The sequence below is a fragment of the Rhinoraja longicauda genome, chromosome 5, assembly GCF_053455715.1.
Source record: "Rhinoraja longicauda isolate Sanriku21f chromosome 5, sRhiLon1.1, whole genome shotgun sequence".
In the NCBI taxonomy this organism is placed as follows: domain Eukaryota; kingdom Metazoa; phylum Chordata; class Chondrichthyes; order Rajiformes; family Arhynchobatidae; genus Rhinoraja; species Rhinoraja longicauda.
The window spans coordinates 70,826,174-70,851,648 of record NC_135957.1 but is presented as its reverse complement, the minus strand read 5'-3'; the positions used below and the strand labels follow the sequence as shown (position 1 = coordinate 70,851,648).

Here is a 25,475-nt window from a genome sequence, read left to right as displayed (position 1 = left end):
TTAAGAATAGTTTTGACTTAAAACGAATCTACGGGACCTCTGCGCGACTGACTTTCTCTGCAGTAGAAAGTAGTTTTTAGAATGACATTGTGTAGATTAGTAACCCCCCACCCGTCCCTGTATTGTGTGAGTGATTTGACAGATGAACAAAAGTACAGGTACATTATCTACACTTGTTTACTTTGTAAAGTTGGGGGAGGGCGGGGGGCGCTGGCAGAGCGGGGATTGCAGGAAAAAGGCGGGTTTTACTGAGAACCGCCAAGATCACAAGTGCGCCTGCGCATTACATTGACTCGGGTTTGGGCGCGAGATTTGGCGGGAGGGGAGGGTCCAGCGCTTTGTTTGTAGGAATCTGTGTTTACAGAGCGTACACTTTAATCTCAACTTGCTTCCTCCTCGTGTGACTTTGGGTGATCACTTGCAGCGACACTTCTTCCGCACACTAAGAAACTCATGGCTCGGCGGCCACGGAATAGGTAACTATTATGCGTTTTGACTGCTGCCTGATGAACAAAAAAATAAATGATTCTTGCAGAAAAAGGAAGAACTTTCACTTTAATTTAGTGAGGTTTACACTGTGGTTAGAGTAGAAGACCTGTTAAATAGTGAGCTAGTTCTGTCTTGAGATATTTCATGCAGCTAATTTATGAATGGATCTGGAGCCGCGTACGTGTGGTTTGCTAATTGTTTCTGCAATAAAACTAATTCGTCATTTAAAATAGAGATTATTTGAAATTATGTATATGATCATAGTAGATTTAAAAGGTGCAGAATTTGTATTCATTCGTGTGCGCTGGCTGTGAGTGACAACAGCGCTAAGATTTTAAAATGTAGATAGATCCTTTTATGCAATTATCATTGTCTGAAATATATAATTTACATTACACGTCTCCGCAGTATTGTAAAGGGAACAGTTTTATTAGTTTTAACTGCAGCGTTGATACATCATGTCTATCAACACGTTGCCTGCACATGAAAGTGTTGACTGCTCCGTGTTTGTGTGCAGTTTATATTGTAGTTTCGCAGTTGCAATGATCATCATTCACCGAACTTTGAGTGCAAGACAAGTACAAACCGAATGCTTTAAGAAATTTGTATTCAATTTTGATCAATGAAGTAGGTAATTTTTTATTGTTTTCTTAGTGCATGAACTGGTGAATGACACGTGGATATTATTTTTTTGTAAGCTGTCTGAAACTGAACACCATTCAACACAGTATGAAACATTCAACAGAATATAAATAAGGTGGTTCTTAAATGTGTCATTAGAACCTGAACTTGGCAGAGACTCTGACCTGGGTTGTCATTCAGTGAGAACACGGAGCAGTGCCCGTGCCAGAAATTCCTCAGATCTCTTTCTCGAACTTGACCATTCGTCCATGACTAACATTTGTGGTCGAAGTAAATTGAGTATACCAGATACTTTATCGTCATTAAAATACGAATTAACCGAAATGGGGAGCAATGACACCTACCCAAAGTGTATGATACACGACCATAAGGTTCTTAGTACTCGCATACAGCGGAAATTCATTACGGCCGAGATAAATTAAGACAAATGAGTCACTGATAGGATTCTTTCAGAATTTCAGGACGAAAAACACTCGCAGGTATATAGTAACGCGGTAATGGTTTAATTTAATGTAGCAAGTTTGGTTTGTTCACACACGAAAAGTACCGAACGGGGATTTTGACCAGTTAGATAAGTCATAGGGCCGTAGTTGTGTTTCGTGCATGAAGTGCCGAGTTCGTAGTTTATTGAGCTTTCATTTATGGGTCACTGGAAAAACTATCTAAAATCTCGTAATTGACTGTAGAGACGTTATGATCGCGATACTATGAACTCGGCAACATTAAAAAGCACATTTACCCTTTACTCCGTTGTCGCCAACGTGTTGGTTTAGATGTACCAACAACTAGCAGAATTCAGATTGTTCAATTATATTTAAACTGCCGGTAGCTGGCTTGAATTTTCAATAGATGTTTCATTTGCGACGAAGTAAGGACTTGAAGATAAGATACTCAGTAAAGCGGGGTCAGATTTTTTTAAATTGCAAGCACTTTTCTCAAGGTTGATCAGTAAGAAAAATATTGTCACCTGTTAGCTATTACTTTGTCAGGATATATTGATTTGGATGTCGACTGCAACAATGTGATTGTTTCTGTTTTCCAGCATATGCTCCTGGAGTAAAAATATGTCAGTTTGTATTGAATTGTACAGAGTTTACCATGTGAAGGCATGCATGTATTCTTAGAAGAGAGCAAATCCTTTTAATATTTTATATTAAATTTGATGTTGCATATGAAGGATCATTGTGGAAGCTCATTGCGCATTTCAGTCTCTGACAATGTAACCATTATTTTTTTACTGCAGATTAATCCTGAAGTTTAAAACCCCAAAACATTTCTAGATCAGATGAACCACTTATGCAAGCCCTGATACATGTTTAAAACTAAACATTGTACACCTACATTTCAATGGAACATTTGTTTTTAAAGGTGTTAATGTTATTTATTTGTTTCACACCCAAAAACAAATCTTGAATTGCCATTCCTCAAGTAGCTCCCAAATGAAATGCATTGTTTCATTGGGGAGAAACATTTACTTTTCTTGCCACGACCACTAGATGGAGCGATCTGCAGGGATAGAGAGGTGGGGGGGGGGGGGGGGGGGAGGAATAATTCAGGAACAATGCCTCCTTCAGGCTGAACTTGGAGTGGTATAAGTGGTGGCTCCTATACATCTCATGCAACTGACAGTGCTGATAGCAGAGTCATAGCGTTGTGTAACCCAGAAAAAGATCGTTAGTTAAAATGCATTGAAGGATGTGGCTTAGAGAATAAAAGTAGTTGTAATTCTATTCCCATTTATTAAATTAGATCTTAGTTATCAGTTTGAGGAGAATCATTTTGAAGGGCTGTGTATTGAAACAATTCCATAATTGTAAATTATTCCTAGATTTAAAAATAAAATTTGTAAAATTATTATCCAAAAAATGCTGGTGGAACTCATTGAACTGCATTGTAGGGGGAAAGGAATTTCATTAGTTATAGGAGCAGAATTAGGCCATTTGGCCCATCAAGTCTACTCCGCCATTCAATCATGGCTGATCCATTTTTTCTCTCTTAACCCCATTCTCCTGCCTATTGTCAGCATTTCAGGTTTTTACCTGTGATACTAAATGTTTTTCCCCTATTTTGTTACCCTATTTGTGGGGACACTTGGCGATACTTAGTCTTTCAATATGAATGGCACTGATATCAGGGGGTATGGGAGAGAAGGCAGGTACGGGATACTGAGTTCGATGATCAGCCATGATCATATTGAATGGCGGTGCAGGCTCGAAGGGCCGAATGGCCTACTCCTACTCCTGCACCTATTTTCTATGTTTCTATCCATTTTTAGATGCGTATTGCAGACATTACTCAGGATATTTGGAGTTTGCACCCATAGATTTAGCTCACACTATTTAGTACATAAATAATTCTGGGCTTGGGGATCTTCATCCTTTTCTTAAGTATTAGAGGTTACTGAGCTGGATGATCAGCCATGATCATATTGAATGACGGTGCAGGCTTGAAGGGCCGAATGGCCTACTCCTGCACCTATTTTCTATGTTGAGCATGGCTCTTGGCAAAAGTTGCCATTTTTCCCATGCTTATTTACTAAATGACATACATATTACCAAATTTAAGAGAATATTTGATAGTAGAAATTGTCACTCCTTCAACTAACTTCCTCATCATTATAAGCATGCTCCCTGCAGACAATATGACAAGTCAAAGTAGGTATTCTCCACCCAATACTCACAAAGGTCAACACTCCACCCAACACTCACCCAGGTCCTGGGTATGAAAAATGTGACACTTGTGGTCAGAAAGACTTAGGTCTACATAATCGTCATGTTCTTCATAATCATTAAGATTACTTTTATTGTTTAGATCATGTATACGTGTATTTGTACAATGATTCAAACTAATGTTTGAATAACAATTGTAAACGATTACTTAAAATTTTAAAGCAGATCAAATCCTCCTCGAAGTCACATTCTAGTCAACCTGAAGGCAATCACATTTTTGATATTGTAGAATTAGACAAATAAAATAAATATAAACAGCTAATTGGATACATGAAGGAAATTTGTACATGGAAGTGGGATTTAGTTAACATATTGACATGAGAATGTTTTTATTGATTCATTAAAAGTCTTATACATTTTAATTGTGTAATATTTCCATTATTAATGGCATTGTATTGTTTCAAAAGTGCCTGTTAATTGATCCAGAGTAAATAGAATTAAATACTCCAGATATATAGTAAAAATAGTTTTGTGTGGAATTTGAATTTGATGATTAAATAGATAATGCTTTTAAAATCACAATACATGTCATGACATTGCTCAAAAAGTTATTTGGAATATGTGTTTATGCTCTTGACCTAATGCATTACCACATTTGAAAAATACCCATCTGGAACATCATTATGTTTAATGAGATTATATTCAAGTTTGAGAGATAAAATTGTTATCTAAATAGTAAAAGTATTTTATTTGTAGTTTATACAGTAGTGATGAGGAGGAAGAAGAGATTGAAATGTTTGATCATGATTACGATGGTCCACAACCAAAGTCTTGTAAACGGCAGTTAAGTAAAACTCGATGGACCCGTGAGGAGGTATGAGATACAATCTTCTTTTAATTATCTATAATCTGAATGAGCGATAAAATGAAAGAATGTCTAATGTACAGGTGTACTAATTACATCTTATTCTTTTAATTCTTGAAATATATTCCTAAACAATAATCACACTCAGATATTAATTTAGCTGAAATCTATGGCTATTTTGAACTATTCAAAAGCCTTTGAGCCTCAATTTGCAATTTTAATTATTGTGTGTATATAAGCAATGAATTTAAGCAGTTACTTCATGTTTTAAAGGATGAAAAGTTGAAGAAACTTGTTGAACAACATGGAACAGAAGACTGGAAAATGATTGCTAATTTCCTCCCTGTAAGTACTACTTACTATGTGTACAGATATAATTCAAGACGGGCTATACAAAGTAAATATGAGCTAATATTGTGATTTATTGTTTGTTGTTTTTGAAAATTAATGTAACTTACACTAACTATGTATGGATAAATACATGAACAGTGTATAGCAATCATCCAAAAATAGTAAATCTAATTGTTTTACACCCATTGTTTGCTTGAAATGTTCCTTGAGGAAAGCATTTACGATAATACTGATTGAATAAATAGCTTTGTTCTAATGTTATTAAAGTACTCGGAATGATTTATGTTGACTTTTAAATATATTTTACATGTTATGCAGAGATATTAAAACTTCAAATTTCTCTCAGAATTGGACAAAACGTCATGTATGATTTATGACCCTTAAATTGGTCATTAACTTTGAGATTATTTAATTTCACTTTCACCACATAATTGAATGCATTAAGCACCTGGACCACTATCTGACACTGACTTTTACTGCAGCTGTTACTTTAAGATTAAATGTAGTTTGATGATGTAAAGAACTGTAAAAAATTAACTATGAAAAAACAGTGAAATATACAATGACAAAACTGACTAAATACCTTAGTCCATTTTTAAATGAAATTTCCTTTAGGGGAGTTATGGGAAAATATTTGCTCAAACCTTTTGATGTATGCAGTAGCTGGAATCACTGGACACTGGGTTGTTATTCTCTTATTGTCTCACATTTACATGCTTCAAAAGTGAAATGCAGAAATGAAACTTGTCTGCTCAGTATTGTCTTGAATTAAAGCCACAAAGTGTTTTACATTCTCTTGATATCTTTAAAACATTAGAATAAGTTCCTGTATGTCTTTACAAAACTAGAACCGGACTGACGTGCAGTGCCAACACCGATGGCAAAAAGTTCTAAATCCTGAACTCATTAAAGGTCCTTGGACAAAAGAAGAAGATCAAAGGGTAGCGTCATTTTTTCAAGACTTTTATCACTTAGAAATGTATTGTTTTTCATGCTTCCTGGCATTTCACCCAACAAATCCCATGGTGACCAGATGCTGACCGGTTAAGAGAAATGACAAATAATGTAATGATGTAAAAGCAAGGAACTGCAGAATCTGGTTTACAAAAGAAAGTGTTGGAGTAACTTAGCATGTCAGACAGCATCACTGAAGAACTTGGATAGGTGACATTTTGGGTCGGTACCCATGTTTCTCCAGTGAAGCACCCAAAGAAATTCTCTTAAGATGGAGACACTTTTTTTCTCTATTGTGGATAATATGTTATATTTCCTCCCATAGATCTTCATTCATAGGTTTTGATGTATGAGAACTACTGTCTTTTAGTGAACTATAAGTAAATTAATTCAAGACAAAATAGTAACGCATGAACAATGTTGCTATTGCTTAAAAGATTAATTTAATAAACAATTAAAAAAAGGAAAATTCCATAATTTAGAATAATGTTCAAATTTACATAACTTGGTAATTGCCGTGTTAAAACTGAACATTTTATTATAGGTAATAGAACTAGTGCAGAAATATGGCCCAAAGCGCTGGTCTGTTATTGCAAAGCACCTAAAAGGGAGAATAGGAAAACAGTGTCGAGAGCGGTGGCACAATCATCTGAATCCTGAAGTGAAGAAAACTTCCTGGACAGAGGAAGAAGACCGAGTTATATATCAAGCACATAAAAGACTTGGAAATAGATGGGCAGAAATAGCAAAGCTACTTCCTGGAAGGTAAATACTGAATAAGTGAATGTTGAAAGTAGACCTAACAAAAATATTATAAAGTCCAATGGAGCACTGAAGAATTCTACAATTGTAGGAACTAAACCATTGTAGTGGGATCTTTAAAACACACTGTGACATACAGTAACAGAAACTGAGTTACAAGATATAATCGAGGAATACCTGTGTCAGAATGGATGATGGAGGGAGTATTCAGTGTAATGCTGAGAGACGAGTATTTGGATTACCTCCATATAGTTTGCAACAGTGAAATGAATTCAAAAGCTGAAATGTATTTACATTTGCAGATAATACTAAACAAAGAGGAACAGTGAAATTATAAAACTGGGAAATTAAGATTTGAACAGAATATTTCAGTAGACAGGAGAAGGCAGATAAAATTTAAAGTGGGTGAGTGTAAATTATTGCACAACAGAAGAAAACTGAGCATGCACAGTTTTATTGAAATAGCTTAAAAAGAAGTTAAAGAAGAAAACCAGCCTTTCCAGTTTTACCCTTAAACCTACATTCCTCAGCTGCTGCCTGGTGCCAAATGCTTATTTACCAGAGAGCCATCCAGCTAGCCTGTTAATTATGCTCATTTAGCTGAGAAACAGAAAAAATGTTAATCCGATGCTTGATTCCATTTGTTGGTACTCGAGAAACTCGTTTGTGTACATTTCCCAAACACAAAACATCACCAGCTCTCTGGGACATTTTGTATTGTTTTCAAATCCTCCATATAGACACGCAGTACTTAATAGTATATAAATATTAAGAATTGAGCTTTACCATGTGACATTAGACCATGCTGACAAGTTCTAGAGAATGTTTCATAAGTTCATAAGTGATAGGAATGGAATTAGGCCATTCGGCCCATCAAATCAACTCTGCCATTCAATCATGGCTGATCTATCTCTCCCTCCTAACCCCATTCTGCTGCCTTTTCCCCACAACCCTTTGCGCCGGTACTAATCAAGAATCTATCCCTGCCATAAAAATATCCATTGACAGCCTCCACAGCCTTCTGTAGCAATAAATCCCACTGATTCACCAGCCTTTGACGAAAGAAATTCCACCTCATCTCCTTCCTAAAGGAACGTCCTTTAATTCTGAGGCTATGAAATTAGCTTTCCCACTAGTGGAAACATCCTCTCCATTCACTCTATCCTTTCCCTATTCGGTAAGTTCAATGAGGTCGCTCCTCATCCTTCTAAACTTCAGCACGTCTAGGCCCAGTGTCGTCAAACGCTCATCATACATTAACCCACTCATTCCTGGGATCATTCTCGTAAACCTCCTCCAGGTCCTCTCCAGAGCCAGCATATCTTTCTTCAGATATGGGGACCAAAATTGCTCACCATAATCCAAATGCGGCCTGACCAGTGCCTAAAAGAGCCTCAGCATTACATCCCTGTTTTTGTACTCGAGTCCTCTTGAAATAAATGCCTTCCTTACTACCCATTCGACTTGCAAATTAACTTTTTGGGAATCCTGCACCAGCTCTCCCAAGTCCCTTTGCACCTCTGATTTCTGGATTCTCTCCCCATTTAGAAAACCGTTTTGGCCTTTATTCCTACTACCAAAATGCATGACTCCACACTTTGCTACACTGTATTCCATCTGCCACTTCTCTGCCCAAGGACATGCGTGTGCAAATGCTCTTCTCATTATTGGCTGGGTAAAAAAATGTAGCCACTTTTTTGACTCACTATTTGATGGGAAGTATATCAGAATCTACATTTTAGAGAATGCTTGCCAGGCATTTCAGATTTCAAATAACTTTGTTTCAACATTCCTGATTTATATGTAATTAGGTACAAAGTGCAGATATCTTTTGTTTCATGACTTTTTGAATCTGAGCTCATTTCGACAATGAATCCATTTCCATTTGTTGACATAGATTTTCAGTTGGTTGCCATTTCAGTAGGTTTTTGGAAGGAACATAAAGATTACCTCAACATGGAATCACATTAAAAATACAGCAAGTCTTTTGGGCTCTCCAGTCTATTCTGGTATTTATCGTGCACATGAATGTTTATTCTCATCAATAAATATGCCTACACAAAATAGATTTTATGTTCTGAGTTCCATGGCAAGATAAGTCGCAATTAACTACGATGCTGTATGTCCTCGCGAAGTGTTCTTGTTACACTGCTATTTGAAGGGGCAGGCTGATATTTCCATAGATGGATGGTGAACTATAATAAAGCCAAAGACTTCTGATTTCATAGCATCTTTTATTTTTGGTTGTTTTTGGATAAATTGTTGATTTATGTACATTTTCATATTTTCTGCATATATAGGACTGATAATGCTATCAAGAACCACTGGAATTCTACAATGCGTCGTAAGGTAGAGCAAGAGGGCTATCTGCAAGAGTCCTTAAAAGCAAACCAGCAGCCATTTGCAACAAATTTTCAAAAAAACAATCTCCTTTTGGGTTTTCCTCATACTCCTCCTTCTACCCAGTTATCCACTACCCGACTTCAAGTCAATGGTGACTATGCATACTTTCATCTGCCTGATCCACAAGAGGTAGGATTGTTTCCTGTGCTTTTCAGTAACTTTGCTATACTATATCCGTACGCATTTACATTGAAAGGCGAACAGGATAAAAGTTGTTCAGTAACCCCGGAATGGGCTTTGCTTTAAGTATTTCTAATTTACATTACATTTATTATTGCCTTCATTTAAAAAGCTTCCTCTTGTTAATATTGAAGGTATTTGATTGCTAGGTGTTAATAAAGAGCAGAATCTATCATTACCCTGTTTCTTAAAAAATATTGATGATTATGGTTCTTTTCTGGTTGAAAGTATTTCATGCTCACAGTATTATAATGCATAGAAAAATAATTCAGATAAATAGCAGCAGTTTTGCAGTCTTGATTTATCCCTTTTGTTATTCTGTTCAGATTTCTAATCAAATGCCTTACCCAGTTTCTCTGCATGTGAATATGGCCAATGTTCCCCAACCAGCAACTGCAGCTATTCAAGTAAGTTTAATTTTTTCCCTCCTGATCACTTTAATGTGAGTTAGTAAGACAACTGTGCTTTTGGGTTACTTTCAAATTCTTTTAAAGCATCTTTCAGGAAATACACTATTTAATCAAAAGTTTTATTTTAGATATTTATCCTCTATTTTAGCAGCTAGTTTTTACCACTTATCCTCAAGGAAGTTCATTGTAAGTTCATTTGGCCCTTCTTGGTTGTCTTGGCCTCGGCTTTGGTAGCTGAAATTTGGAAGTCTTAATCAGTGTAATATCATATTTAAAATCATACCCTTTGATCGCTTCTTTCTTTTCCCTCAACTCTTAATTTCAGAGACACTATAATGATGAAGATCCTGAAAAAGAGAAAAGAATAAAGGAATTAGAGTTGCTACTAATGTCGACTGAAAATGAACTGAGAGGGCAGCAGGCATTACCAGTAAGAATGTCACTGTGCGGCTTGGATAAAGGGCTAGCAGCTTCACCCCAGTGCTCTTTTCTCTCCTCTGTACCTCTGAAAGGCTCTATATTAACTTCAAAACAAATTACTTTGCAAAGTAATAGTGTACACAGTTTTTCATTTAATTCTTTTACAAAAGTCTTAAAAATTACAGAACCAACAAATATATGTTTCACTGATGTATTGAAATATATTTCCTCAGTATTGTACCAATAAATTTTATGTTTTTGAAAAAGTTAATCTAGAGCCAAATTCCAAATCTATCTTTTGCTTTCAAAGGCTATGCTCTTTTATGCATTGCATTTCATCACTTGCATTATTATTTTTTTTAATTGCATGTTTGGTGTTTACTTCAGTGTTTTTAAACTGCAATTCGGTTATTTACACATTATGTACATTACACATGGCTGGTCAAATTAACCGATTTTGTTTAAATTATTAGCAAATAGTGATGCATGAAATAAAATCAGGCTTTTTGATTGGTTCCATAATATATGAGTAGTGATTCTGTTGTAAAATAAATCATGCTGGTATTGGTTTTATTGTATGTGGTAAAAGCCAGATAAAACCAATTGAAAATAAATGGCCAGCATGCTTGGGATTTTGATGAGGATTATTGATGCAGTAGGTTTGCATGACAAATAACCTGCATGATAATATACATAACTGTACTAATAGATTATATCTAGAAACTACATAAAACTGATTTATTTTAAGTGTTTATAATTTCTTCCATCACCTGACTACATATTAAGCTTATCTCTAATTTCTCCTCTATTTTCTGATAATTTTGATTTGCGCACCTCTGTGTTGCGTTGGTGTGAGCTGTAGCATCAAAAAGGGTAGGCTGCAGTAATTTACTGCTTCAAAAGCAACTCTAACTCAACATTCTGATTTGGCCTGCACTGGAATTATAACTAGTACAAAAAAAAGGAACACACAACTTTGCGAAATTTATATATCATCCCAATATTATCCCTGATTAGAACAAGGCTGTGGTGATTATTGAATTATTTTATTATTTAATGAGGTAGTTTAAGCATTGGTTGCAATATTTTAATATCTTCATTTTTTTTTGTTGAGGGAAGAAAAAGATGAGTTCTAATTTAGCTAGCAAAGCAACATCTTGTATAGTTCTTTACATGAGGTTTCAAGTGTAATTTACAAGAATGATGCAACTGCTAAAATGCTTCAGCTAATATCTGATTCAATCGTGTGCAATCTCATTGCTAACTTCCTTTAATTTCTCTCTTCCTCTTCTGCAGACTCAAGCTGCTGATTACTCTAGCTGGAATGGTACTGTAGTCATTGATAATGCAGGAGTTCACAACAGGAGTCTAGCCATTACTTGCCTGGGGGAACATCGACAACCTGGACATCCACCTCACATGGATCTTGGTTCCATGCCAGAAGAAAGTGCATCGCCAGCAAGATGCATGATTCATCCTAATGGAATACTCTCACCCTTGAGAAATGTTCCACATTCTGATTATACAGAGGCACTTCAACTCCTAGACTCAGTGAGTGAATTTTATCAACTCGATTATTGTTTTAATATAGGATTTGCATCTGTTTAGTTACTTTAAGTTGGCTATTGAAAGATGTATTCTGGAATTATGGTTAATGGATGGGCTAGTAAAAAAACAGCAAAATCTTTCTAGTCATATATGTTAATCTTTAACTGCGTAATTTCAAGATAATTTTAATATAAAAGTCTGACATTTTTTAACTAAATTTTTATAATAGCATATTTACTACTTGTTCTAAATCCCCCTGGAAAAGAAAATCAGATGGGATGCAGAAAGAGCACACAATCTGGCTGTGCTCATTTTGCTCTTCTGCCAAAGGTGAAAGTTCTGCTCTATTTGACCTATCTGCACCCTAAATCTAGTTACAGTTAAATCCGAGTATTTATTTTTTCAAAAATGAATGCGTGCCATGATTTGTGCTGAATTTTACTGCATTCTGAAATAAAAATGGTTAAGATTTGCAAAAACTGTAAAATGATGAGGGGAAAACAAATTTATATTCAACTCAATTCATTAATTTTTTGCATGTTGATCGTACTAAAATCATGGAGCAAATGAAATTTTTTAATGTATTTTTAAAAACTTGTACAAGTAGTTGAGAAAGGGATATTCCCATCAAATGTTATTACAGGTTTGAAAGCTATAGAATTTAGCAGTTAGTTACACAGGTGGCACTGTTCACCATTTTTAGATTCGTGCCTCCCAAATTGTTTCAGGATCCATCTACATGGGGTGATCTCAGCAGTTTCGACTTCCTAGAGGGGAAGACAGCACACCTAGCAAAAATGTTACAGCAAAAATTACACAGCTCCAGCACAAAGAGAGCAGCGTTTGCAACTGCGAAGGACTTACTAATACAAGCCTAAGCAAAAGCATGGTTTGTCAGGGCTCCCCTGCTTCGTTCAGCCCACCCTCTCCTTCAAAGTTCTGCACTCCACCAACAATCCTTCGCAGCAAAAAGAGAGGCCATCCTAATCATTCACCTAATGGTGATAGTAATTCCTCCACATTATCTGACTTCAGCTACTCTACTCCCAAGTCTGCCCATGTCAAAGGTCTGCCCTTCTCTCCCTCACAGGTAGATGAACAGTAATCAACAGATATTACTAATACTACAACGGACATAAAATGGTTAACAATTTAGAAACTAATTCTGTGGAACAAATGACTAATCACTTTTGTACTCACTGATTTGACTATGTATTTTTAACCTACTCACTACTTTCCCTCTGACCACTCTTCTCAGGATCAGCACAGTGCAAATTAGTTATGCTTTCAATGTTGCACTTAATTACCAACTTTATTCACTGAGTTTTCTGGAATATGTTTAGTTTTGCTTTTCCACTTGATGTTCATTTTAGTCAAAAAGTTGTGTTTCCCGTAACTAGGACATGAATCCTGATCTCCAGATATAAAACTTTCCAAAATTATAATTAGAAGGCAGCCCTTTCAGTTCTTTGATTTGCATCTTTTTAGTTGATAGATTCTCATTTTAAATGTTTGTTGTTAAGTTTATGAAAAGCATAACTGAAGCAAGCTGGATAGTCAGCTTACCGTCACGATTTCTGTTTAGTCAAACAGAAGATGTTGTGGCACACCTTGCATCTGCCTACATATGACCATTAAAGAGGATGTTAGGACTTTGGACATACTGGATTCCTTTTCTCTGAACCTTAATTGGGTCATAGAGTGATACAGTGTGCAAACAGGCCCTTCAGCCCAACTTGCCCACACCGGCCAACATGTCCCAGCCACACTAGTCCCACCTGCCCGCGTTTGGTCCGTATCCTTCCAAACATGTCCTATCCATGTAGCTGTCTGTTTCTTAAATGTTAGGATAGTCCCTGCCTCAACTACCTCCTTTGGCAGCTTGTTCCATACATCCCACCACCCTTTGTGTGAAAAGGTTACCCCTCAGATTCCTATTAAATCTTTTTCCCTTCACCTTAAACCTATGTCCTCTGGTCCTTGATTCAGCTACTCTGGGCAAGAGACTCTGTGCATCTACTCAATCTATTCCTCTCATGATTTTATACACCTCATATACACTTCAATAAGATCATCCCTCATCTTCCTGCGCTCCAAGGAATAGAGTCCCAGCCTACTCAACCTCCCCCTTTAGCTCAGACCCTCTAGGCTTGGCAACATACTTGTAAATCTTCTCTGTACCCTTTCCAGCTTGACAACATCTTGTCTATTACATGGTGCCCAGAACTGAACACAATACTCTAAATGCGGCCTCACCAATGTCTTATACAACTGCAACATGACCTCTCAACTTCTATACTCAATACTCTGACTGATGAAGGCCAATGTGCCAAACGCATTTTTGACCACCTTATCTACCTGCGACTCCACCTTCAAGGAACCATGCACCCATTCCTTCTTTCCAGAGATGCTGCCTGTCTCGCTGAGTTACTGCAACGTTTTGTTGCACTCCTACCTCTGCTCTACAACACTCCTCAGAGCCCTACCGTTCACTGTGTAGGTCCTGCCCATGTTAGACTTCCCAAAATGAAACACCTTACATTTCTCTGTATTAAATTCCATCAACCATTACTCAGCCCACCTGGCCAATCGATCAAGATCCTGCTGCAATTTTTCACAACCATCTTCACTATCTGCAAAACCACCCACTTTTGTATCATCTGCAAATTTGATAATCTTGCCATGTATATTCTCATCCAAATCATTGATATAGATGACAAACAGTAATGGGTCCAGCACCGAACCCTGAGGCACACCACTAGACACAGGCCTCCAGTCCGAGAAGCAACTTTTTTCCATCACGCTCTGCTTCCTTCCATGAAGCCAATTTTCTATCCATTCAGCTATCTCTCCTTGAATCTCATGTGATCTAACCTTCGAAATGATTGGGATTCAATGTATACTTGGTGCAAGTATACCTGAAGAGAACAGGCATATTGGGTGAACCGTGGATGTAGAGCATATCTTAAACAAAAGGGAAAAATATGCAATTGTCTACCACTTTTTAGATCCTTGAGACACTCCAGTGTTTTATACAGCTGAAGTACCTTGGAAATAGGTTGAGGGTAACATAGTAAACTATTTGCACACATCTAGCTCTCATATATTGGGCAAGACACTAGAGAATACTATCACGTTCATCTTAAGATAGCATGAGATGAACTTATCAAGCAGTAGGACTTTGGCTTAATAGCTCACTCAAAAAGTAACAGTCATTAATGCTGAACTCACTCAAAAGAACATTAGAATGCACTTGAATTGTTGTACTCAAGTCTTCAGAGTGGGTCATGAACCTGCTGCCTACTGACACAAGACGCTACCAACTGAATTGTGAGTTGGCACCTTGGGATGCTAATCTATGATCGAGATTGGATCTTCAAAGATTTGGGAGCAACTGAGTTTAAATTTTAACTAGGACTTTGCAAATTCAGCACTGTAGCTTCATGACGTTCCCGAAATGCCACAACAATAGCTTGTACTGGTCCACTGATTTTCTGGACCCATATTTCCCTTTGATTTAACAAGAAAATAATAGTTAGGAGTGAAATGTTTCATAACTAATTCATTAAATAACTAAGTTCTACCCTTCTTTCAACACTTATTTTCTAAGTTTTTATCAAAATCCTTTACAGTTATAATGTTACTGGAAACAGAACTTTTCGTCCTTAGGACTACTTTATGTTGCGTGATTGCATCCAGCCAAAATTATTAATTAGTTCATGTGCACAATTAGGAATCGTATCTGTTGCAGGTTTACTGTTACCGTGGCCTGTGTTGATGAAACTTTACACTTTCATTTTTAATGGGATTCAGTTCACTGTAATGACCTTTTCCTTTCAGTTTTTAAATACATCTTCAAATGATCACCTAGAAGTGGAATCTCCTGCATTAACTTCTACACCAGTGGGCAATCAAAAGGTTATTTTAACTCCTCTACATCGTGGCCAAACACCTAAGGCTCAAAAAGAAAATGATGCGTCAGTATGCTTCTTGTTGATTTTTGTTTATTTCCTTACTTACCGTTAATTATTTAATAATAAAAACACTTAAGATTGCCCTAATGGTAGTACATTAAGGACTATTGCTAGAATAGGGCAGAACTATTTGCTGAGGAAATTGAGTTTCTGTCATAAATTGCTAGTGTTTAGTAAGAAAGTTTCATATAAATTTAGTTCCAGGGAGAGGTTGGATAAGCTGGGACTTTTTCTTTTGAGGCATAGAAGGCTAATGGGTGGCCTTTTTGAGGACCACAAGGTGTTGAGGGACATGGATAATGTGAATGTTCATAGTCTTTTTCCCAGAGCAGAGGATTATAAAACTAGAGGGAATAGGCTTATGGTGATTGGGGAATTAGTTAAGAGGGACCTCGGCGCAGTTTTTTCATTCAGAAGGCAGTCCGTACCTGGAATGAGCTGCCAGAAGAAGCTATAAAAGAGGATACAATAATAACTTTGAAAAGATATTTTGATAGATATATGGATAGGAAGGGTTTAGAGGACTATGGGCTACATGCAGGCAAATGGAACTTACCCAGAATGCCCCTTGACATACATTTTGTCGTAAATGTTTTAAGGAGAAATGTCTTATTGGAAATTTTTTTTTATCTCTACGTTAAAAATATTTTGAAAGAAAAAACATAAGTATCATTATACCCATTGCAAAATATTTTAACGTTTTAAAATTCCGCAGTATGAAATTGAAGCAGATAGTTTGGGCAATATTCCTTTCAGTATGAACTGAATTTATTTTGTCGTGTAACTTATTTATAACATGTGGATTAACAGATAGGTACATGAGTTTTGTGTAATATGTCATTGCATACTGTTTTCCCTTTCAGGTCTGTTATTAAAATTAACAGAAGTTTAAGATCAGTAAATCTGTGTATTCACATTGTTTGAGAACATCAGAAATATAGGGGAGTTTAAAAGAGATGACTTAATTTTGATATGAAAGATGGTAATTTAGCTTTTCTTATTAAAACAGTTTTAGGACTCCAAATATCAGACGGTCAATATTAGAAGGCTCACCTAGAACACCCACGCCCTTTAAAAATGCACTTGCCGCCCAGGAAATCAAATATGGATCCTTGAAAGTGCTGGTAAGGTTGTCTGGCTGCTGGTTTCCCATTACATAAAGATTCATTTGAATCCCATTTATAGAAATACTTTGATAATGTTTCATTTCCTTACATTACTAGACACCATCTCATCTTGCTGAAGATATACAAGATGTAATTAAACAAGAGACTGATGAAACTGATATAACTTTTCATGAAAATGGCCAACCACTTTTAAAGAAAATTAAGCAAGAAGTAAGTGTGTATTTATTTAAAACAGAAAATGCTGGAAACTGTCAGCTGGTCAGGCAGCATCTGTGGAAAGAGAAATAGTTAACATTTCAGAACCTTCATCAGTACTGGGTAGGAGATGGAAAATGTAAATTTTAGTTATAGGGATTGTGATGGGAGGAATAGCTAGAACAGGAAATATCTGTGATAGTAGACACAAATAGCTGGAGTAACTCAGCGGGACAGGCAGTATCTCTGGAGCCAGAAATGCTGCCCGTCCCGCTGAGTTATTCCAGCTTTTTATCTATCTTTGGTTTAAACCAGCATCTGCAGTTCCTTCTTGCATAATATCTGTGATAGGGTGATATCAGGTTAAATGGGTTAATGGAGCAGAGCAGATTATGCTGTCTTTAAGTGTTGCTTAAAGCATTGCTGATACTAAAACTGTGGAACACCCCCAGTAGATCAGGACATTCTAATTAAGAAAAAAAAACAGAGCCAAAATCACAGCTGGATTACTTACAGTTTTATTTAATAAATTTCATTCACATGCAGCATGCCTTTTATGGTCAGTTTCTAGCGCATGATTAGGACGTTATAAATTAGAAATTATATCGCAGCATAGATTTTGTTTGTGCCATGTGAAGGAAGTTCATCTAGAATCCATTTGCTAAGCATACGATCAATCCAACGCACATCTGTAAATATGATCTGAAGCTTCCAAGCACAGTGACATTAAATGACACACAATGCAGCTTCCAATGTTACTTACACCAAATTATTTTGTGCATTTGAGGCTCAGAAACAGGATTGCATTGGTGTCAGTTGGTATCCACCTTTTACAATACTGCTTAGTGAAGACACAGTGTTGGTATTTAAATCTTTTCAAATTTTTTGAATTTTGCTAATTATAGGGGAGGTCCAGTGGTTGTCATTTCCACAGCTGAGTACGGGGTTAGATGTTTGAGTACCCAAACAGGATTGAAATCCATCCCAAGTTATTAAATACCTGGCTGAATGAATGGGACTTGCCAGTTGGTGATACTTACATTTGGTGGGGACTGATACTGATTTAATTTCTGTTCTGCAGCATAATGGGTTTGCTTCAACTGAGTTCTTGGGTGTTAGTATTTCCAAGAGGCACATCCAGACTTAGTTATATTAAAGCTCTTGCTTACCTAATAACATAGCTTTGGGTTCAACAGAGAGCCAGACATACTTCATAATCTCCTTTTATCCTGGCAAGGCAAGAACTAATATTAAAAGTCTCGGAAATATCTACTGAAATTCATCTTGCATTGGCTTTATGAAAGATACAATGGCAGCAAAAGCAAATACAACTTCAAAAGGTTATAGGAAAGACTTAACTTTAAAGGTTACAATGTAAGTAACACTTCAAAGATGTAATTTGGCAAACTAAGCATTAGACTGAGAAACCAAAATTCTTGTTTTATTTCTCTTTTCCCTTGAGTATCCAGACAGAATTCAAATATAGTGCAAGAAATATTTTTGAATATTTTGGCTTTATGACAAAATTGTCTCTTCTATATACCATGCTACTCTTCAATACTTGTATTAGCACTGACTCATTCAAAACTGTATGTGGAGACATTGGGAGAATGAAGATAACTATGCCACAATGATTGTGTAGCTTTGGTTTGTTGGTCAAGCCGTTTTCTTTAAAATTCCTACCAGTGTGGTAACTTGAATTATTTTTAGGTGGAATCTCCTGATAAGAAGATGAGGAAATTTTTCACATTGGCACCATGGGAAAGAGAACACTTGAATACTCAGCTTTTCTCCCAAAGTCCTTTAGAAGAAGTACCTGTAAGTATGCTAATCCTTTCTGATCCACCTTGATCCATTTCAACAAATAAATTAAAAAATGGTATTGTCATTGTCAGCTGTTTTAAAAGTAGGTGATAGTATAGGTATTATTCTCATATTAATGAAAATAATTCAAAATTTTGATGTATAACACATCAAATTTCTTCTTCAAGAAGAATGAGCATAATACAAGTTGTATTTTTCAATATTTAGAACTAGCATAAACAACTCATCAATAAACCAGTGAGCTAACATTAGCCAAATAAATCTTCACTCAAATTTCTTGTAACAATTTGCATTTTGTAAATTTTGGCCAAAGATGTAAAAGGGGCATTTTTTAGCATCATTTTCTCCTGTAAATAAAAAAGAATGGTCTCGACCCGAAACATCACCCATTCCTTCTCTCCAGAGATGCTGTCTCTCCTGCTGAGTTACTCCAGCATTTTGTGTCTAAAATTAATTGATTAGCCTTTTGATTACCAGATGTATGATGAGCAACCCGAATGCAGTAAAACTGAAATTGCATCAGATCAGGCACCATCTGTGGAAAAAGAAATAGAATTAATGTTGCGGGTCAAAGACCCTTCATCCGAACTGGCAAATAGATGTGGCAAAGGTTCTCTGACCTGAAACGTTAATTATTTTTCGCTTTCCATAGATGCTCTTTGACTTGCGGAGTGTTTCCGGCATTTTTCGATTTTTATTTAGAAATTTCAGTACTTTTACGTTTTTTAAAAATCTATTGAAATTGAATGGGAGGCTTAGGTGGAGCTTTTATCCCATGGATATGTAGTAATGAGGCTGGCGACTGGTCAATACCATCGAACAGTTAGTGATTGCTTAACCTTATCTTTCCATGCGTTTTTTTATTAAATTACTCTCAATCAGATACAAGCTGTGCAAGCAAGAGATAGGGAAAAAACTGCAGATGCTGGTTTAAATCGAAGGTAGACACAAAATGCTGGAGTAACTCAACGGGTCAGGCAGCATCTCAGGAGAGAAGGAATGGGTGATGTTTCGGGTCGAGACCCTTCTTCAGACTTAATAAATGCAAGCAAGAGATCACTGGTTAAAGATTACTGTAGGAATTTGCTTTCCAACCCCCTTTTACCCACCAGCAATCTATCATTGGAATCCGAAATAATAACAGTTCCAGATGCATGCAGAGTTCTTCCATTAAAAGCTGCATGGCTGCATTGACTCCACACTCAAAAAGGCCCAAGGATGTAATTCCTGTAGCAGCTGAGAAAACACAATCTGCCACAGGCAATGATGGTTCATTTTTATACTGCCATCATAGAGTCTGTCCTCACCTTCTCCATCATGGTCTGGTTTGGCTCAGCCACCAAGCATGACATCTGGAGGCTGCAGCGCATCGTTCGATCAGCCGAGAACCTGCAACCTTCCCTCCATTGACGAACTTTACACTGCAAGGGCCAGGAAGCGAGCGGGTAAGATCATCTCTGACGCCTCTCACCCTGGCCATAAACTCTTTGAAGTACTTCCGTCTGGAAGGCGACTGTCAAAGCCACCACAGCCAGACATAAAAACAGCTTTTTCCACGAGCTGTTCAACAGCTAAAAGTCTGTAGCCTCCTTTTGCTCTGGTATTTTATTTCATTCTTCACGTTTAAATTATAATTTTTTTAAATATTGTCTACGGTATATCGTGTTGTTACTTGCGAACAAAGCACCAAGGCAAATTCCTTGTATGTATACATACTTTGGCTAATAAAATTTATTCTATTCAATTCAATTCAATTTCTAGGAGGAGCAAGGGTATTCCCCTAACTCCCTCAAAAAAAAATTGGCCTTCCCTGGCTGAATGATCTCAAAACTGATCACATCCTAACTATTCCAACCAAGTGCTATTTCCCACAGGTTTTCAACAGGATACGGAATTGGGACATTGCAGATGAGGCCCAAAAATTTAAATCTCTGACATTTGATGTCTTTACCAAAAAGATGTGTTATCCACCTTTTGCTCTACTTGCCTGAACAGGCACATTAGAATCATCGACCACAATAAATATACATTAATTTATCAGTTATTCTAACAAACCACGATAATGCAAACCCACATAGAATAACCATAGCAGTGCAAAGTTCATCACAGTTCAGTTAGCTTGAGATAAGGTCGTGCAGGGTATCTCTACTGTATCTGTCCTGTTATCATTCCACTGCTGTGCCATTTAGCACATCTATTTGAGGGTACGAGAAGATTTGGGCCATTGTTATCCCGTTTCCTTTTTCTTCATTCTTCTTAAAGAATGTTGTCACTTTATATGAAGAGAAAAGAAACTGCAAATTTACAAACAATGACACAAAATACTGGAATAATTTGGTGGATTAGGCAGCATCTCTGGAGAACATGAATAGTTTGGGACCCTTCTTCAGACTGGTTGTGCTGGGAGGGAGGGGGAGAAAGCTGGAAAAGAAATAGGGGCAGGACAAAACCTGGCAATTGATAGATGAGTACAGGTGAGGGGGCATTTGATTGTCAGATGGTTGAACAAAGGCCAGTGATGAAAAGACAAAAGATGTGAGACAAGAACTGAAGAGGTACGAATTGTAAACCCAAAGGAAAGAATATAGGTGGAATGGGCAGGGTGGGGGAGAGAGAAGAGGTGGGGGGATGGGTGCAAGTCTAAGTGGGGCACAGGGAAGAGCGGAAGGGGTGGAAGAGTGGGGTGGGAGTTGTTTATAAGTTAAGTTACTTAATATTGAAGAATTCAATGCACATATCATTAGGTTGTAAGTTACCTTAGCGGAACATGAGATACTGTCCTTACAGTTTGCATGTGGCCTCACTGGCAATGGAGGAGATCCAGGTCTGAGGTCAGTATGAGAGTAGAAAGGGGAATTCAAATGGCTGGCAACCAAGAGGTCCAGCAGGCCTTGGTAGACAACATTAAAGGTAATTCAGTGGGAGCAACATTACCATTGATATTGTTCCCTTCTTGGAACAGTCAAGAATCTAATAAAATGCAGAACTTAAAACGCATTTTATCATCACTCTGTGCATGCTGCACCACATTGTCTCTAAGTTAAGTAACACCCAATTTTAAATTTTCCTTCCTTCTTTATGAATCTTTGCCATTCTGCGATTGTCTCCAGACCAGTAACTCTCCGTTATACCTTTATGCTTAGGTTTCGTACTCTTGATCATTCCCATATTTAATGGGACTGGCACTGCCTAAGCTTTAGAATTCCCTTTCTTATTGATTCTGCACGTAAAGTTTTGCATCCTTTAAGAATCTCCTTAAAATCTTTCACCGGGATGAAACATTTGGTCATCTCCTCTTACATCCCATTATGTCGCTATGTGGCAAATTTGGTTGGATAAAACTCTTGAGAAATTGAGATATTTTGCAACATTCAACATATATATATATTGTTCAAAGTAGTTTGTGATATATTTTTCAAGGAAAAACCCAAAAGACGGTTATCTTATAGTTTGTGTCGCATGTAATAACACTTGCCCGAGAAAGATACTGAAAATGGTGAAAAGGAAACAAATACTTTTTGAAAATGTACTTCATTGTAAGTGGACATTGATTTTGATAATGTTTCTCATTCCAGATGCAAAATCTCCTGACCAGTTCTGTATTAATGATGCCTGTATCAGAGAAGACAGGTGGTATTCTTAACAAAGCATTTACTGTACAAATGACCAGGCAAATGAGTAGTCCTTTACAGGTATGTCTAAAATGTTAAGCAAGAAATGTTCATCTACATGATTTAGTTTTGCAACATGTGCAAATGTTCTGTTTTACATTAATATGTGGGAATTCTGAGAAATTCACCAACAGTAGCAATACTAAACTGGTGTTAGTGCATAAAATCCATTAACACGCTTTCAGAATATCCTTCAAATTACAAATTACAAGCAGCTGATCCAGTGTGTTTTGTTTTGCAATCATGGCTGAATTTCGCAAGACATTTTCCATAATTTGATTTATTATTTTATGAAGAATTCATGGGGAACTAATTAATCTATAAATATCTAAGATAACCATAATTTTACAATGTGATGTAAACATAATGTGTAATTTTTATATTAGGTATTCAAGCATACATTTACAAAGTTTAATCACAAAATGCTGTTTAAAGTCAAGATAAAGCGTAATGAATCAAAAATGATCATTAACTAAGTGGTAAAGCCTAAAATGTGTTTTTTTGTCATTACCTTTCTGAGTGTTTTCACTCTTAGCTCAGGCCTTGGGCTGAATTATTTATTGCTCTAACTGAAATGTTTGATTTCAATTTCTGCAATGCAAAGTCAAGAGGTTTTGCAAACTTGGAAGGTGGTAATAACTATCCGAATTTGTTTTGTTAGGGCATTATTTTACATTATTTGATCAAGTTTTGGAAATTGCTGGAGGAATTCAATATCTAAATTTTGTTTGATATTCACCTGTAAAATGTATTTTAATATTTTGCCACATCAGTTTTGGTTTAATATTGTCATATGTACTGAAATATAGTGAAAAACCTTGTTTTGCTTGCCATCCATGCAGCTTTTCACTGTTTCTTGATAAGCATGACAATAATATACTATCCCTTTGACACAGCAAAATATTAAAAGACATTTTACAGGCAGAACATTAAACAAAATTTGGCATCACATTTAATTATATATATGGATAGAGAACTATTCATATCATGTTAATAGGCATTATGTAGACATGCAAAAGATGATTTTATGTTTGTGTATTATAGGCAGGGAATTTGGCATAACTCATCATGTTATGTACCTAATTTTAATGAATGAAATGTAGGGAATGTACCTATGATTTTGCAATATTGCATTGGCCAGACTAAATTTAGAAAATACTTTTTTTGACCTTTTGTTCCAAATCATAATAACAAGGGTATAATAAATTGACCAGTGAAGCTGACAAAAGATATGCATGTAGAAAATATGAGCTATCAATAAATCATACACGTAGAAGTGAAAATGTGCCCCATCTCCATATTTCTTGTGGATTTTTTTTATATTGACTGATTCTTATTCCCATTTTCTGAACACATGCTATGCATTACTTGAAGCGGTGTAAAACCAGTCCTTGAATTGCTAATATTAACAGAAAAACATTGTCAGAATACTCAGTAACTGGAAACAACTCAATCTATTCTGGTACTTGCTTAAATTTTAGTTTATTTAACAAGCATAGTAAGGGGTACTAAATTTGTAAATAGATTTATATCATCTTTATAGGGGAAAGAAAGCCAAATAGTCACCAATTCAAGATCCAATTGTACTCTAAAATTTAGTCCAGAGTGGAAAAGAACAATGATGGTGTAATTATTGTGTACATTCTGTACTTGAATGTGAAATACTGGCAGCTGGACTCCTGTAATATATTTTCAGGTATCCCAGCTGGATTTGAGAAGTCCATGGACCTGGAACCCTGGTTAGCTGAAACTCTGTTCCAGCACTCCATAGAGCCAGTAAGAAATTCAAAATAGGAACAATTAGATGTTTAATTGTTCTTTTTTAGTTATTTTTTAATATTTTTCCTTTTTTATTAACTGTAAAATGTTTTATGGGGAAAATTTAAATACTTTGAGATGACATTATTTACCAAAACATAGCTTTTTACTGAATTAGAAAGAATTAAGAATTAATGCAAAATCGAGGTAACTATAATGGGTCAAGTCTATTTTTCCTGTATCTGTTAGTTACCCTCATTGGAATTTAGAACAAAAAAATTAAACTGTGGATTTAAATGTTTGGATTTTCCAAATGAAGTCTACCTTCTTTGTTTTTTCTTGCAGTTTGTTAATACCTGGGAGGCTGTGGCATGTGGGAAAACTGAAGATCAACTTATTGTAACTGAGCAAGCACGGAAATATCTTCTCTGCTAGAACATTAGTTATGTTATCATTTCCAACTAAGCATTAAGAAGTTTTGAAACACTTGTTGAGTCACGATCAACATTTCTTCTCATTAAATTTCCATTGATGTACATCTATCTTACAAAAATGTTGTCTTAAAAAAATTCAGAATGTCACAAAATGCATTCTTCACTAAGTTTCGGTTACGTTTGTCAGATATTTCACCATTAAAAAGACATATCAGAGTTACTGATAAGATGCTTGAAGTTACAAAAACACCTATTTAACAAAAAAATGTTGACTTACAACTTACAAATATGGAGAGCAAATTGGAACATATCAGTATTTCTTTTGTATTATTGGCAGATAAAGCAATTAGTCTTTGCAAGTACTTGATTGATTGCTGTAATTTAAACCTGTAAGTTAATAAATTAAATTAAATGCACTGATGACAAAATGTAGCATTACTACAAACCAAATTAGATGAAAAAAATCAAGCTTTCTAAGATATAAAATTGGGTTTGAAGTATTGTTTTTGTTTGCTCTTTTTTGGTCTAAATTCGAGCCATATATTATATATATATACATACACACACACATAAATATATATATTATATATGGGCACGTGTGTGTGTATTTGTGTGTAGCTTGCAGAATACTGATACTGTATGTAAAAAAAGTTTTATGTATGAAAAATGTATATTTTATTCAATAAGTTAATTTTGTAAATGCCAAATGGATAATGTTGTGCTGCTAAAGACTTTAGCATGTAGACGTGCTGCATGAAATGGGCAGTGGAGTTATCAGAGAAAATGGTGTTAACTGATC

At 36.1% G+C, this 25,475-nt stretch overlaps 1 protein-coding gene across 5 annotated transcripts; it reads left to right on the top strand.

Moving 5' to 3' along the window:
* Positions 1–349: 349 nt before the first annotated feature.
* On the top strand, positions 350–24,761 carry myb (v-myb avian myeloblastosis viral oncogene homolog). 5 transcript variants are annotated; one of them, XM_078400215.1, is made up of 16 exons: positions 350–476; positions 4,557–4,674; positions 4,939–5,010; positions 5,865–5,957; positions 6,515–6,735; positions 9,033–9,264; positions 9,642–9,722; positions 10,051–10,146; positions 11,442–11,696; positions 15,534–15,670; positions 16,677–16,791; positions 16,891–17,004; positions 18,700–18,801; positions 22,389–22,505; positions 24,258–24,260; positions 24,588–24,761. In XM_078400215.1, exons 1-16 carry the CDS (start codon positions 454–456, stop codon positions 24,675–24,677), a joined length of 1,869 nt encoding a protein of 622 aa, XP_078256341.1. In that variant the 5' UTR covers positions 350–453; the 3' UTR covers positions 24,678–24,761. The 5 variants fall into 5 exon arrangements, with proteins under 5 accessions (XP_078256341.1, XP_078256340.1, XP_078256344.1 ...); XM_078400214.1 differs by having other exon boundaries at positions 10,051–10,155; XM_078400218.1 differs by lacking the exon at positions 10,051–10,146.
* Positions 24,762–25,475: the final 714 nt, after the last annotated feature.

Bases quoted from the DNA above. Each gene is read 5' to 3' on its own strand.
- myb (XM_078400214.1), top strand. From the start codon at position 454: ATGGCTCGGCGGCCACGGAATAG. The intron at 477-4,556 runs GTAACTATTATG...TTTTATTTGTAG, and splicing joins GCTCGGCGGCCACGGAATAG to TTTATACAGTAGTGATGAGG. The intron at 15,671-16,676 runs GTCAGTATGCTT...TTATTAAAACAG, and splicing joins GCTCAAAAAGAAAATGATGC to TTTTAGGACTCCAAATATCA.